We start from the raw sequence: 15,003 nt of genomic DNA on the forward strand, positions 1-15,003 counted from the left end.
ATCCTCTCCGCTGGTGCACTCCCACATGCAGCGCTCAGTCACAATCTGACCCACAATTAATATATAAATTATTAATCCAGGTGTAAGACAAAACTAACAATATGTGGAGGAGACAGAATGCAGTGGGAGATGCTTCTGTGAACATAACTCTAAAACATCCATCTTCTCTTAGCAGTCAGCTGAGTTCTGCAAAATCAGTGTTCTTTAAGGAGCTATCCAGCAGCACTAATTTCCCCGACCATGGGACTAGATGAGCTTGTAAAAAAAAAAAAAAAAATCATGAACCATTCACAGAGTTAAATTTCCTTTTCTTTGTTGGCATTTAACATCTGTGAATAGCATGTGTGAGGATCAGATGCTATTTTTAGTGCCAATCTGAAATAGCGATCTGATACCAAGCCATTAGTAAAGCAGTCTCCAAGGCTTTTGTTTGCAATCGTTAGCTCATACTATATATTTATATAACTTCCTTTGTATGTTCACTCCCCCACATCTTGTTTCATCTACGAGTAAATTTAGATCAGTGTAGTTGTTGCTCCTGGGAAAAAAAGCCCTCTAAATTGAGAATATAGTTCTCTAAAGACATATCACTCATTTAAACCTTAAACGTGTTTATTTTGCATCCCTCATCATGTTCTTTACATTCTTAATTGTCATGCAAGTTTCCTGTTGTTTAATTTTGGATGCTGCAGGATAATTTAGATTCTCAGTCAGGTAATAGCAGTGCAAAGGCTGTCCTAACCTTCTCTTAATATTTCATCCTGTTTCCAAAATGACTTTTACCATATCTCCTGTTTTGGTCAGCCTCAGGGTGACGGGGTTTGAGACCTAGTGCCCATTGGTGGCCCAACACTTAGAGAGCATGATAAAATGGGTGAATAAAGAACACAAGGCAGATTATCAGCTGGTGTAAATGAAGTGAGCTCCTCTGATTTTAAATGGGACCATGCCAATTTACATCAGCTGAGGAGCTGGACCATTAAAGTCTATTTGAATTACATGCTACTGAGTGTTGTACGCTTAGTGGTTCATTCTAGCGCTGAGTGGGGATATTGCTCTTTGCATTTCTTTCACTCAGTTGCCTGGTTTTCATGTCTATCCTACATGTGTGGAGGATACACTGATCTATCAATAGTATCAGAGATGATGATAACTCACAGGATGGTGAGGCTGGGTGAGAGATACTTAAGAAGTTAAGGGATTTTCAAAAGTAGTCAGCATTAGACTAACTCTGCTCCCACTGAAGTCAATGGGAGCTTTGGCAGCAAAAGAAGAAAAATAATGACAATTGGGAGCTTGTCATCCAAAGTGGTGATGGCTATTCAGTCAGGATTTCCATGATCCATGTTCCCCTGAACTCAGTCCCAAGAGTATTAATTCTTGCAACTGTAGAACAGGGTGTAAAATTGAGAAGAAACATTTTCCAGTTGTCTGAAATGGGTGGCTTGATAAATTATGTAGTGTGTAATTTCTACAGGGCTGGCCTTACCAAGGGGTGAACTGAGGTGGCTGCCTCAGGCGCCAAATTTGAGGGGGGGCACTAGGACCCAGAGTGTAGAAAATTGTGTCTGCTGCTGGTGCATGTTAGGATATAGATATTCAGGCCTGTCTGTAAAGGTCTATAAGAATTTAGGTGTATTCTTATCACTTGGCTAGTTCTAGAGGTATAAAAGAGAGAATCAAAATCACTGTCTTCCAGTGTAAGGTCCTTCTCTTACTGTGACAGTCTGAGGCCCTGTGCTTAGGCTAAGGCTTTTGGCTAAGCAACAGAGGCAGCCATAAGCTGGGAAGCAACCGGTCACATCCTCACGTTCCAAACTAGTCACATTGAAAGAAGGTGCTAGTGGGCTGTTAGGAATACAATCCTGTCCTGATAATGCCTATTGCCTCCAGAGAAAGGGAAATGCCTAGAAAATGTAAAAGGAAACTTAGTTTGATAGCATCCTGTCTGGCAAGAACTCACTTATCAATAGCTGGGATGTGAAATCCTCACTTCTGTATTGTTTTGTCATTATAGTTCCCACTTTGCTATTGTTTGTCTGTATAATCTCTGTCTGGTTCTGTGATTGTTTCTGTCTGCTGTATAATTAATTTTGCTGGGTGTAAAGTAATTAAGGTGGTGGGATATAATTGGTTACATAATCATGTTACAATATGTTAGGATTGGTTAGTTAAATTTCAGTAAAATGATTGGTTAAGGTATAGCTAAGCAGAACTCAAATTTTACTATATAGTCTGCAGTCAATCAGGAAGCGGGAGTGTGGGTGTGTGTGGGGGAAATGGGAACAGGGAATGGGGGTGGGGAAATTGGAATCATGTTTTGCTAAAGGGGGAAATGGGAATGGGGGTGGGGAAATTGGAATCATGTTTGGCTAAGGGCAGGAATGGGAACAGGGACACAGGTATAAGGCTCTGTGGTGTCAGAGCTGGGAAGGGGGACACTAAGGAAGGAAACTGGAATCATGCTTGCTGGAAGTTCACCCCAATAAACATTGAATTGTTTGAACCTTTGGACTTCGGGTATTGTTGCTCTCTGTTCGTGCGAGAAGGACCAGGGAAGTAAGTGTGTGAAGGAATAAGCCCCCTAACAGTGCATATGTATTCTCTCTGCTCTAGATGCACAGAGATGGTGGAGTGCTGTGCTGGAGGAAGGAGGGCACAAGAGACATAACAGGAAGGCAGGAGAAAAGGTGAGAGGGAATAACAGAAAGCAGCAGGAGCTGCAGGGAGAGAGAGGAGGAGGAGCCTCTTATATACCTCTCTAGCACCCCCAGAAGCCTGGACTGATTAACGCCAGCTTCTCAGGGAGCTTCCTGTTTCCTGCTGCTTCCCTGAACCCACTTGAGGAGAACAGGCAGTCAACTGAAGTAGTAGGAGACAGGTAGGCCCTTAAGATGTTGATATGTTCCCTCACTCAGGCCTTGCTACCAGCCTGCTTATTTGTCCCCTTCAATTGAATGTTGAGAACAACTATAACTGGCACAGAACAGCAGTCATGAGTGAAAGAAGAAAATGCCCCTCTGGGGCAGCATTCAGAAAAAGAAAGAAAACAAAGGAAGCTTTTCTATCTAAGCAGGAAGGAGCTCTCCTGAGCTACATAGACACAAATGTTCATGGTGAGCGTTCCGGCCCCAGTGAGGGATGTGAGTGGTGAGGAGATGTCTGATCTTCCAGTTAGTCAGAGTGCAGGTGACTTGGCAGCTACTGCAGCATCCATATCTCCATCTCTAAAGGACGTAACCATGCACATTCCTGAAGAAAAGTGTAGATCAGAGAAGAGTGTGTTGGAGGCACAAGAAACAGCTGCTGCTGAGTTTAGTTCCTTAAGTCTAGATGATCCAGGACTGTGGACCCACTTGAGCAGTAGCCTGAGGGACTTCCTTGTACTGCTTGGGCCACAGCAAGTGAAAAACTTCATGTTTCCCCAAAACAATGAAAATAGAAGTTTCCATCCAACACATTACTGGTGTGAAATTCCCTATGGTGACAAAGTGGAGAGGCCATGGCTTATGTACTCAAAAACCCAGAATGCTGCATACTGTTTTTGTTGCAAATTCTTCCAGTCTAATGTTCCAGTCACATTGGGTTCTACAGGAACAAAGGACTGGAAAAATCTGGCTAGAAATCTGGCATGCCATGAGATGGCAGCAAATCACCAGAGAGATTTCCAGAGGTGGAAAGAGCTTGAGATGAGACTAAGGTTAAAGGCCACCATAGATGATCAGCATCAAGAGAAGATTGCATCAGAGTCTCTTTACTGGCAAAATGTTCTGAAAAGGCTCATTGGCATTGTGAGACTGCTTGCTACTCAAAACCTAGCACTGCGTGGCACTTCAGATCAGCTGTATGTGCCAAACAATGGAAAATTCCTTAAAACTGTGGAGCTGATGGCTGAGTTTGATGCTGTACTCCAGGAGCATCTAAGAAGTCACCACCCAAGAAATGTACACACACCACTACCTTGGAAAAACCATTCAAAATGAGATCATACAGTTACTGGCAACAAAAGTCAAACAGAAGATTGTGGCAGATCTGAAGTCAGCAAGATATTAATCCGTTATTCTGGATTGCACACCTGACATAAGCCATACGGAACAAATGCCTTTAATGGTGCACTTTGTAACAACAACAACAGAACCTAGTGAAAAGTCCCTGCAATGGTGACTGTCAGAGAGCATTTTCTAGAATTTACTACATTTTCTAGAATTACATTGGTGATACTACAGGAGCTGGTATGACAAATGTGCTTCTTAAAAAGCTGGAAGATACAGGAATTGCGATAGCTGACATGAGAGGTCAGGGCTACGATAATGGTGCCAACATGAGAGGAAAGAACAGAGGAGTGCAAACATGGATCTGGGAGTTAAACCCTCAAGCATTTTTGGTGGTCAGTGATGCAGCATCAGCTTCTAGTGAGGCTGCTGAATTTTTTAATGTAATTCAGAGCATCTTTGTATTTTTCTCTGCGTCAACTCATCGATGGCAAATTTTGAAGTAACATCTGGGAGCATCCTCTCTGACACTGAAACCACTGAGTGCCACACAATGGGAAAGTTGAGTGGAGGTGATAAAGCCTATCAAATACCAAATTGGGAAGATAGATGATGCCATAGTTGCCATTATGGCGGATAATGCTATGACAGGAACTGTTCATGGGAAAACAGTGGCAGAGGAAAATGGAATCACCAGAAACATACATAACTTCATATTTCTGTGTGGCTTAGTGTTGTGACATGACATACTGTTTGAAATAAATATTGTAAGCAAGAGACTCCAAAGTGTTGACCTTGATATATCTGGAGCAATGGAACAACTGGACAAAGCAAAGTCATACCTACAGCTTACCGGTCAGATGAGGGATTTCAAAATGTTCTGAAGAGTGCACAGAAGTTGGCAGAGGAACTTCACACTGAAGCTATTTTTCCACCCATTCAAGAATACAAGAGTCACCAAAGAAGAAGACATTTGGATTACGAGGCACAGGATAATCCCATTAGAGACCCCAAACAACAATGCAAAGTTGAATTCTTTAACCAGGTGCTAGATTGTGCAATACAGTCTGTTGAAGAACGTTTCATGCAGCTTAAGGAACACAGCAGTATATTTGGGATGTTTTATGATATGCCAAAACTCCTCACTATACCTGAAGAAGACCTACACCAGCAATGCAAGGCACTAGAGACAGTGTTGACACATGATGACATGCGCGACATTGATGCGAGTGATTTAGGTGATGAACCAAAAGTCCTTTCAAGATACATTTCAGCAGGATCAACTCCAAAGGCTGTTCTGGATATATGTGCACAAATAAGATGACCACCCTCTTTCCAAATGCTTTTGTTGCTCTGTGCATACTTCTAACACTTCCTGTAACAGTTGCCAGTGGAGAACACAGCTTCTCCAAGCTGAAGTTAATAAAAACACATCTATGCTCCACAGTGACACAGGAGAGGCTGGTCGGCCTTGCAACCATCTCAACAGAGCATGAGCTGGCCAGACTGTGGACCTTCAGCAGGAAGCAGTTCAAATCTTTGCATCCAAGAAGGCACAGAAAGCATCACTTTGATTATTCAAACAGATAAAAATGCCAGTGTTTACTATGCAGACAAGAAAAGTTACATTTGCTGTTCAGGCATTGAAAGTTAAGTGTTACTTAAAATTTTTGAACAAGGCATTTTCAGTTGTTAGTTCTCCTTTATTGGGGTAGGTAGCAGAGCAGTACCATGAGAGGAGTAGAACAGGAAGAAGGCAGAATTGAGACCTTTCAAAGTTTTGGCCCAAGCGAGGGAGCATGGGGTGTCATTTAAGTTTCCCGCCTCAGGTGCCAAAATGCTGTAGGTCAGCTCTGGATTTCTACATGGTGGTGAATGCCGCAGTTCATTGGTACTCAGGCTATTTCAATTTGCTTAATGCTGTTTGAAGTTTGATTTCCCAACAACCCTTAAATTCAAGAATCAGATTCTTCTCGGACTTCCCATGTAATCCCATTGGGACTATTGTTTAGTGATTTTTTTAACACTGGAATAAGATTATGAAAATGATAAGTCTTTGTTCTAAGATTTAAAAAAGTGACTAATTATTAGCCCCTGATTTTGAAAAGTGGGGGAGGCCAGCAGTTCCCAGTGAAGTTAATATGAGCAATTGAGTGCTCAGCAGTTTTGAAAATCAGGCTACTTATTTAATTGCCAAAATTAAAACATGGATTATGGAGCCTAACTTTTGGCATAATTTTTATTTTTTTAGATCATATACCCATATTTTCAGGTGCACTGCCTATAATGTTGAGTTCTTATAATTTATTTAGAGACACTATATCCATTATTTTAAAAGGTTAGTATATCTGAGACAGTACACCAAGGAGAAACTATTATAATGATAGAGAGACATTTCTGAGGGAGATTTTCGAAGGCACAAACAGCACTGTGGTATCTGAACACATTGGCTTTCAGAAGGAGTTAGGTCTTGCAGTGCCTTTTGAAAATCACTCTCTTAATTTTTAGTAGAGCTGGTCTACCTACTGACTAAAAATAATGTATTCAATCTATTTTTCCCTTTTTCTGTAACAGATCAGTTTTTAAAGATTTTGTCAATTTGAAACTGCTTAGCAAATACTATAAACACGCTGAAGCTCTGAGTTATCCACAGCAAGTGTTCAGTAGATTATTTGACATTCTCTAGTTAAGAGTTAAGCAACCAGTGACAGACAAAACATGGTATTGTCTGTTTCCTGATTAGATTTGAATTAATCTTTATCACCATATTCTGACTAATATTTATTTTGTTTCTTGATTACACAGATCTCAGCTGCATAACTAAAATTCACTGTCATGAGCATTCAAACCAAACAAAGCTTCAGTTGTATGAAGGCTCTCAAACAGTAAATAATGAAGAAGTATGAACAGACCAAGTCACAAACTGGTTTCTAATTCCTTAGACTGTTTACAAAGAAGTTTTTATATTTGTTGATCAACTCTAGAAATTAATGCTAATGACTAGGCTTGACTAGGCTTGATTATTCAAGTGCTCCCCTAGCAAAGCAGACTGGGGAGCTCATGTCTCTGTTAATTTTAATTATTATGTATTGTAGATATTTATATTAACTGTCAGTGCTAGTAGTGGGGAAAAGTTATTGCAGATAAGGTGACCCTTTATTGAGAGTCCAGGGGGGAATTGTTCTCCAAATGTACTGACTGCAGGGCTTTTTAATTGCAAACCAGGAGATGAGCCCAGCAGCAAGTGGCATTATAGATTCATAGATATTAAGGTCAGAAGGGACCATTATGATCATCTAGTCTGACCTCCTGCACAATGCAAGCGACAGAATCTCACCCACCCACTCCTGCGAAAAACCTCTCACCTATGTCTGAGCTATTGAAGTGCTCAAATCATGGTTTAAAGACTTCAAGGTGCAGAGAATCCTCCAGCAAGTGACCCATGCCCCATGTTACAGAGGAAGGCGAAAAACCCCCAGGGCCTCTTCCAATCTGCCCTGGAGGAAAATTCCTTCCTGATCCCAGATATGGCAATCAGCTGAACCCTGAGCATGTGGGCAAGATTCACCGGCCAGATACCCAGGAAAGAATTCTCTGTAGTAACTCAGATCCCACCCCATCTAACATCCCATCACAGGCCATTGGGCCTATTTACCATGAATAGTTAAAGATCAATTAATTGCCAAAATCATGTTATCCCATCATACCATCTCCTCCATAAACTTATCGAGTTTATTCTTGAAGCCAGATAGGTCTTTTGCCCCCACTGCTTCCCTTGGAAGGCTATTCCAGAACTTCACTCCTCTGATGGTTAGAAACCTTCATCTAATTTCAAGTCTAAACTTCCCGATGGCCAGTTTATATCCATTTGTTCTTGTGTCCACATTGGTACTGATCTTAAATAATTCCTCTCCCTCTCTGGTATTTATCCTTCTGATATATTTATAGAGAGCAATCATATCTCCCCTCAACTTTCTTTTATTTAGGCTAAACAAGCCAAGCTCCTTGAGTCTCCTTTCATAAGACAGGTTTTCCATTCCTTGGATTATCCTTGTAGCCCTTCTCTGTACCTGTTCCAGTTTGAATTCATCCTTCTTAAACATGGGAGTCCAGAACTGCACACAGTATTCCAGATGAGGTCTCAACAGTGCCTTGTATAACGGTACTAACACCTCCTTATCTCTACTGGAAATACCTCGCCTGATGCATCCCAAGACCGCATTAGCTTTTATCATGGCCATATCACATTAGCGGCTCATAGTCATCCTGTGGTCAACCAATACTCCAAGGTCCTTCTCCTCCTCTGTTACTTCTAATTGATGCGTCCCTAGCTTATAACTAAAATTCTTGTTATTAATCCCTAAATACATAACCTTACACTTCTCCTATTAAATTTCATCCTATTACTATTACTCCAGTTTACAAGGTCATACAGATCCTCCTGTGTGATATCCCGGTCCTTCTCTAAATTGGCAATACCACCCAGCTTTGTATCATCCGCAAACTTTATTAGCGCACACCCACTTTTTGTGCCGAGGTCAGTAATAAAAAGATTAAATAAGATTGGTCCCAAAACCGATCCCTGAGGAACTCCACTGGTAACCTCCCTCCAGCCTGACAGGTCACCTTTCAGTATGACCCACTGTAGTCTCCCCTTTAACCAATTCTTTATCCACCTTTCAGTTTTCATATTGATCCCCATGTTTTCCAATTTAACTAATAATTCCCCATGTGGCACCATATCAAATGCCTTACTGAAATCTAGGTAAATTAGATCCACTGCATTTCCTTTGCCTAAAAAATCTGTTACTTTCTCAAAGAAGGAGATTACGTTGGTTTGGCACGATCTACCTTTTGTAAAACCATGTTGTATTTTGTTCCATTTACCATTGACCTCAATGTCCTTATCTACTTTCTCCTTCAACATTTTTTCCAAGACCTTGCATACTACAGATGTCAAACTAACAGGCCTGTAGTTACCCGGATCGCTTTTTTTCCCTTTCTTAAAAATATGAACTATGTTAGCAATTTTCCAATCATACGGTACAACCCCTGAGTTTACAGATTCATTAAAAATTCTTGCTAATGGGCTTGCAATTTCATGTGCCAATTCCTTTAATATTCTTGGATGAAGATTATCTGGGCCCCCCGATTTAGTCCCATTAAGCCGTTCGAGTTTCGTTTCTACCTCAGATATGGTAATATCTACCTCCATATCCTCATTCCCATTTGTCATGCTACCATTATCCCTAAGATTCTCATTAGCCTCATTAAAGACTGAGGCAAAGTATTTGTTTAGATATTGGGCCATGCCTAGATTATCCTTAATCTCCACTCCATCCTCAGTGTTTAGCTGTCCCACTTCTTCTTTCTTTGTTTTCTTCTTATTTATATAGCTATAGAACCTTCTACTGTTGGTTTTAATTCCCTTTGCAAGGTCCAACTCTACTTGGCTTTTAGTCTGTCTCACTTTATCCCTACATGTTCTGACCTCAATAAGGTAGCTTTCCTTGCTGATCTCTCCCATCTTCCACTCCCTGTATGCTTTCTGCTTTTTTCTTAATCACCTCTCCAAGATGCTTGCTCATCCAGCTTGGTCTACAACTCCTGCCTATGAATTTTTTTCCCTTTCTTGGGATGCATACTTCTGGTAGCTTCTGTAGCTTTGACTTCAAGTAATCCCAGGCCTCCTCTGCCTTTAGATCCATACGTTCTTCAGTCCAATCCACTTCCCTAACTACTTTCCTTAATTTTTGAAAGTCAGCTCTTTTGAAATCAAAAACCCTAGTCGCAGATTTATGTTTGTTTATCCTTCCGTTCAGTTTGAACTAAATTAGCTCATGATCACTTGAACCAAGGTTGTCTCTACAACCATTTCTTCTATGAGGTCCTCACTACTCACCAAAACCAAATCTAAAATGGAATCCCCTCTTGTCGGTTCAGAAACCACTTGATGAAGGAATCCATCAGCTATTGCATCTAGGAAAATCTGAGCCCTATTACTATTACTAGCACTTGTCCTCCAGTCTATATCTGGGAAGTTAAAGTCTCCCATGATCACGCAGTTTCCATTCTTATTTGCTTATTAAAAACACTAAAGAGGGCTCTATCTATATCCAAATTAGATCCCGGCGGTCTATAGCACACCCCAAGCACTATCACAGGGGAGGCTCTAGTAGTTTTCTTTCCCAATGTGATTTTTGCCCAGACGGACTCTGTCTTATCCATTCCATCGCCTCTTATTTCTTTACATTCTACCTCATCATTGATATACAATGCTACTCCACCACCTTTACCTTTATTTCTGTCTTTCCTAAACAGCACATACCCTTCAATACCTGTAGTCCAGTCATGACTACTATTCCACCATGTTTCTGTTATCCCTATAATATCTGGCTTCACTTCCTGCACCAGTAGCTCTAGTTCCTCCATTTTGTTACCTAGGCTCCTCATATTGGTGTACAAACATCTTAATTTTTGCTGTTTGGCCTTGCTCACATTCTTTACCCGATTAGGCACGGACATTCTACAGCCAGTATGATCTATTACACTGGTATCCACACTGCCCTTCCTCCTTTTGTCCATTCTCCTACCCACGGTTGTATCTTTTCTTACTTTGTTTTGTTCCCTCTCAATGCTAAAATCCGGTGTGGAGATTACCTGGACATCTCCCAACCATCTCCCCCAGATTCCTAGTTTAAAGCTCTCTTAATCAGTTGTGCCAGCCTCCATCCTTGAAGTCTATTTCCTTCCCTACTCAGATGAAGTCCATCCCGAGAGAACTATCCTCTGTCCATGAATGCCTCCCAGTGGTCATACATCCCAAAGCCCTCCTTACAACCCACCACTGCCTGAGCCATCTGTTGATAGTCATGATCTTGTCACACCTTTGTTGCCCTTCTCTAGGAACAGGCAGAATCCCACTGAAGATCACCTGAGCCTCGATTTCCTTAAGTGTCTTTCTTCCCCAGCCTGGCATAGTCTCCCTTGATATGTTCCAGCGAGAATCTACCAGTATAATTTGTTCCCACATGAAGGACGATCAGTGGATTCTTTCCCGCTCCCTTTAGGATTCTTTTCAACCTGAGGTCCACATCCCGTATCTTAGCACCTGGAAAGCAGCACACCCTTCTATTCTCTGGATCAGCTCTGGTTACAGGTCTGTCCATTCTTCTCAGTAAGGAGTCCCCAATCACAAAGACCTGCCTTTTCCTGGTGACGGTGCAATTCTCCGGTCTATCCCCTGTTCCCTCTGGCTACAGGTTCTTTCCATTCCTATTCTCCATTGTAATCCTCCTCAACCCATCCTGTATCCTCCTGGGGCTCATATTTGGTGTAGTCTCAATTGACTCTTCCCCTTTTCCTATAGGACTAGCCGCTCTTCTCTTCTTCCTTGCCCTTCCACCTTCAGTGACCACCTGCTGAGCCCCTTCTTCATTTTCCAACTCTGCAAACCTGTTCTTGAGTTCTATTTCTCCTTCACTAGCCTGTCTTTTCCTCTGCCTGGTTCTCTTAGTCACATGCTTCCACTGTCCATTTTCTTCACCCAGCAGTCTCCCCTCAGAATTCTTCAGTCCTGCTTCTATCTGCAAGTCTGAGCTTTTCTCTTCCGCTCCTCATGTCTTTGCTCCATAATCCACTCGAAGCCCCTTCTAAACTCAATCAGACTTTCTACCTGCATCTCCAATCCTCGGATCTTTCCTTCCATCAACTCTATAAGATGGCACTTCATGCAGACAAAAATCTTTCCAGGTACCCCCTCCAGGATCATACCGCAGCTTCCACATCCAGTCATCTTCATTGTGTCTTCCACTACATGGGTCACTCCCACTCCTGCCTCTGTATCTGTCATAGCCTTCCCACCTAAATCCTGTTAATCTGGGAAACACAAACCACACCAAAACACCACCACCCACAGCAAAAACAAACCCCCAACGAGCACCGCAGTACAAACTCCCCTTTCAAACTCCCCTGTTTACAGCTCTGTTTGCTCGCTCCTGTGCCGCTGCAGCTGTCATTATGGCGTTTTGTGCCAGAAAGATGGCGAGCTGGGACTGCAAAGTCTGAAGTAGCAGAGCTGCCAATCATAATGTGCAGCTTTGCGGGTTATGAAGGAAGTTTCCAGTTAAAGTTACTGTATTATGACACTCACTGGGAGTTTCACAAAAAAGTAGAAACAAATACTAGTTACAGTAAGAGGTTAACACATTACTACAGTCAATTTACAAAAGTTATAATATGACTACTGGAACTATTTCATAGAAACTGCTGCAATGTCCTATTTGAGATATTCTGCTTTGGAAGTTTTTAATCAGATATGTTGAGATAATGTGTTCTATGAAGACAATGGATTGACTTAGACAACGTTGAGTATACAAGCACCATTCACTAAATCTCACCATAGAGTTTTTGTGAGTCTCCTATCTGTAGAGAACTATTAAGATACGAGAAAGAAGAATTTAATCTTACAGAACTTGAAACTATGCTCATTGAAGTCAATGGCAAAGCTCCCATTGGCTTTAATGATATAGAATCCAGGACCTCATTTTTATAGTGTCTTTCATCTGAGGTTCTAAAAGTGCTTTGCAAATGCTAATATTAGTGTTACTTTTTCAGATGAATAAATTGAGGTGAGGTGACTTTCCCAAGATAAGATACTATGGTGAGTAGGTGATGGAGAAGGCAAAAGATCTGACTCAGGACTCTGATCTAACCATTACACAGCACTCCCTCCTTTAGGCAAGAGACCTTCACAGAAATTTGATAGTCTTGGAACAGCAAAATAATGTGAATTAAATGTGGCTCATCTTACTCAATTCATTTTATTATGCATTTATATAGTTTCTATACACAAACCAAACTGATAAGAATATAATAGGGCTGTGAATTCTGTTGTAGACCAACTATAGACTTTACTTAACCAATGAATTATTTTCAATTCAAAGATGCAGTATGTTCAACCCTCTCCCTCCCACAACTTACAACTTTCAATTTCTAGTGTGCAGTTTTGTTCATCCAGAGGGTATCTACGTAGATCCATCATGCAAGCAGCTGTAGTTGTGATCCTATAAGAAGGAAAAAAGATGGGTTCATGAAAAAAGTCCCTGGTATGGTATCTGTGACCAAATATTTTACTGTTTTAATGGGCAGCTTCTTTTACACCCACTAGCCACATCACCAGGCTCTTTGTGTCTTACAGTTACATATTATTCGCTATTCTGTATGTCTGGTAACCATATATTCCATTAAGAGAATTTATCGAATATTAAAATACAATAGCAAAATTCCTACTGAAAATTGCAGCTCAACACATAAGAGAAGCTCTGATGTTTTAGTGAAAATTCTATTTGGGTGTCTCATTTTAAGATTGGCAGTTAAGTTCTCTTCAAATTTATATTATAAATGTTTTTCTTTATAACCTATGTATTGCGTATCGCCTAAAATGAAAACTTTCTGATCTATCTTTACTTACCGTTATTGTACATTTATATTTAACACTTCTATAACAATTTTCATCCAAGCTTTAAATATTAGTTGTCAAGGTTCCTTCCACACTCTGAACTCCAGGGTACAGATGTGGGGACCTGCATGAAAGACCCCCTAAGCTTATTCTTACAAGTTTAGGTTAAAAACTTCCCCAAGGTACAAACGTTATCTTGTCCTTGAACAATATGCTGCTACCACCAAGCGTTTTAAACAAAGAACAGGGAAAGAGACCACTTGGAGACGTCTTCCCCCAAAATATCCCCCCAAGCCCTACACCCCCTTTCCCGGGGAAGGCTTGATAATAATCCTCACCAATTGGTACAGGTGAACACAGACCCAAACCCTTGGATCTTAAGAGCAATGAAAAATCAATCAGGTTCTTAAAAGAAGAATTTTAATTAAAGAAAAGGTAAAAGAATCAACTCTGTAAAATCAAGATGGTAAAAACCTTACAGGGTAATCAGATTCAAAACCTAGAGAATCCCTCTAGGCAAAACCTTAAGTTACAAAAAGACACAAAAACAGGAATATATATTCCCTCCAGCACAGCTTATTTTACCAGCCATTAAACAAAAGAAAATCTACCGTATTTTCTAGCTAGATTACGTACTAACTTTACCGGAGTTGTAAGGTTGCATTCCTGATCTGTTCCCAGCAAAAGCATCACACAGACAGACAGAACCCTTTGTTCTCACCACCCCTACCCGGTCCAGATTTGAAAGTATCTTGTCCCTCATTGGTCATTTTGGGTCAGGTGCCAGTGAGGTTATCTTAGCTTCTTAACCCTTTACAGGTGGAAGGGTTTTGCTTCTGGGCAGGAGGGATTTTATAGCACTGTATACAGAAAGGTGGTTACCCTTCCCTTTATATTTATGACATTAGTGAAGGAAGAGTTTTAAATAATAGATGGTGAACTAGCATATACTTTCATAAATCACTCCATCATTTATCTATGATAAATAGACTAGACCTCTCCAAAATGGAGTTATGCTATCAAAAGATGATGTACTATAACATAAAGATATCATGTTCTCCTCCAAACAACTGTTCTCTGTGATAATAGCCACAATATGGGCTAGATTCTGCTTCTTACTAATTAAAGCAGTCCTAGAGAAGTGATTGTGGCATTGAAAATGAGACTAGACAAAACAGTAGTGATTCTACTGGAGGGAACAATCCTGCACATATAGAGATGTGTAGTGGATGATTTAGGAGGCCTTTACCATTTTTCACTTTTATGGTTTGGTAGTTCAGAAAGGATGAATTCTTATCTCTAAGCTGGGGAGAGATGTTTCTAAGAGCTACCAAACAGGAAATTGGCACAGAATTGAAATGGGAAAAGAGCAAAAGGTAGCAGTGAAATGAAAGCACTCGAGTTGTCCCTTTTTGTGTTGCCAAATCTCTCTGGCAAGTAGTATGAAAAGATGGGATTGTCTATGTCTACATTTTCTTTAAGCAAATAAAACATTGATGTATCATTTGTCTGTCCGTAGTGTTTGTCATTTGGGTTGTGATTCAGTAATTT

At 40.8% G+C, this 15,003-nt stretch overlaps 1 protein-coding gene across 3 annotated transcripts in view; it reads right to left on the reverse strand.

Annotated features, from left to right (window-relative positions):
* GABRB1 (gamma-aminobutyric acid type A receptor subunit beta1) overlaps nt 1-15,003 on the reverse strand; it is a 269,352-nt gene that overhangs the window by 40,264 nt on the left and 214,085 nt on the right. For all 3 annotated transcript variants that reach the window (XM_077815703.1, XM_077815702.1, XM_077815704.1), the window contains exon 5: nt 12,975-13,057. In XM_077815703.1, coding sequence (XP_077671829.1) covers nt 12,975-13,057 — 83 coding nt within the window. The remainder of the gene's footprint in view (nt 1-12,974; nt 13,058-15,003) is intronic.

The sequence above is a fragment of the Eretmochelys imbricata genome, chromosome 4 (assembly GCF_965152235.1).
Source record: "Eretmochelys imbricata isolate rEreImb1 chromosome 4, rEreImb1.hap1, whole genome shotgun sequence".
Taxonomy (NCBI): Eukaryota; Metazoa; Chordata; order Testudines; family Cheloniidae; genus Eretmochelys; species Eretmochelys imbricata.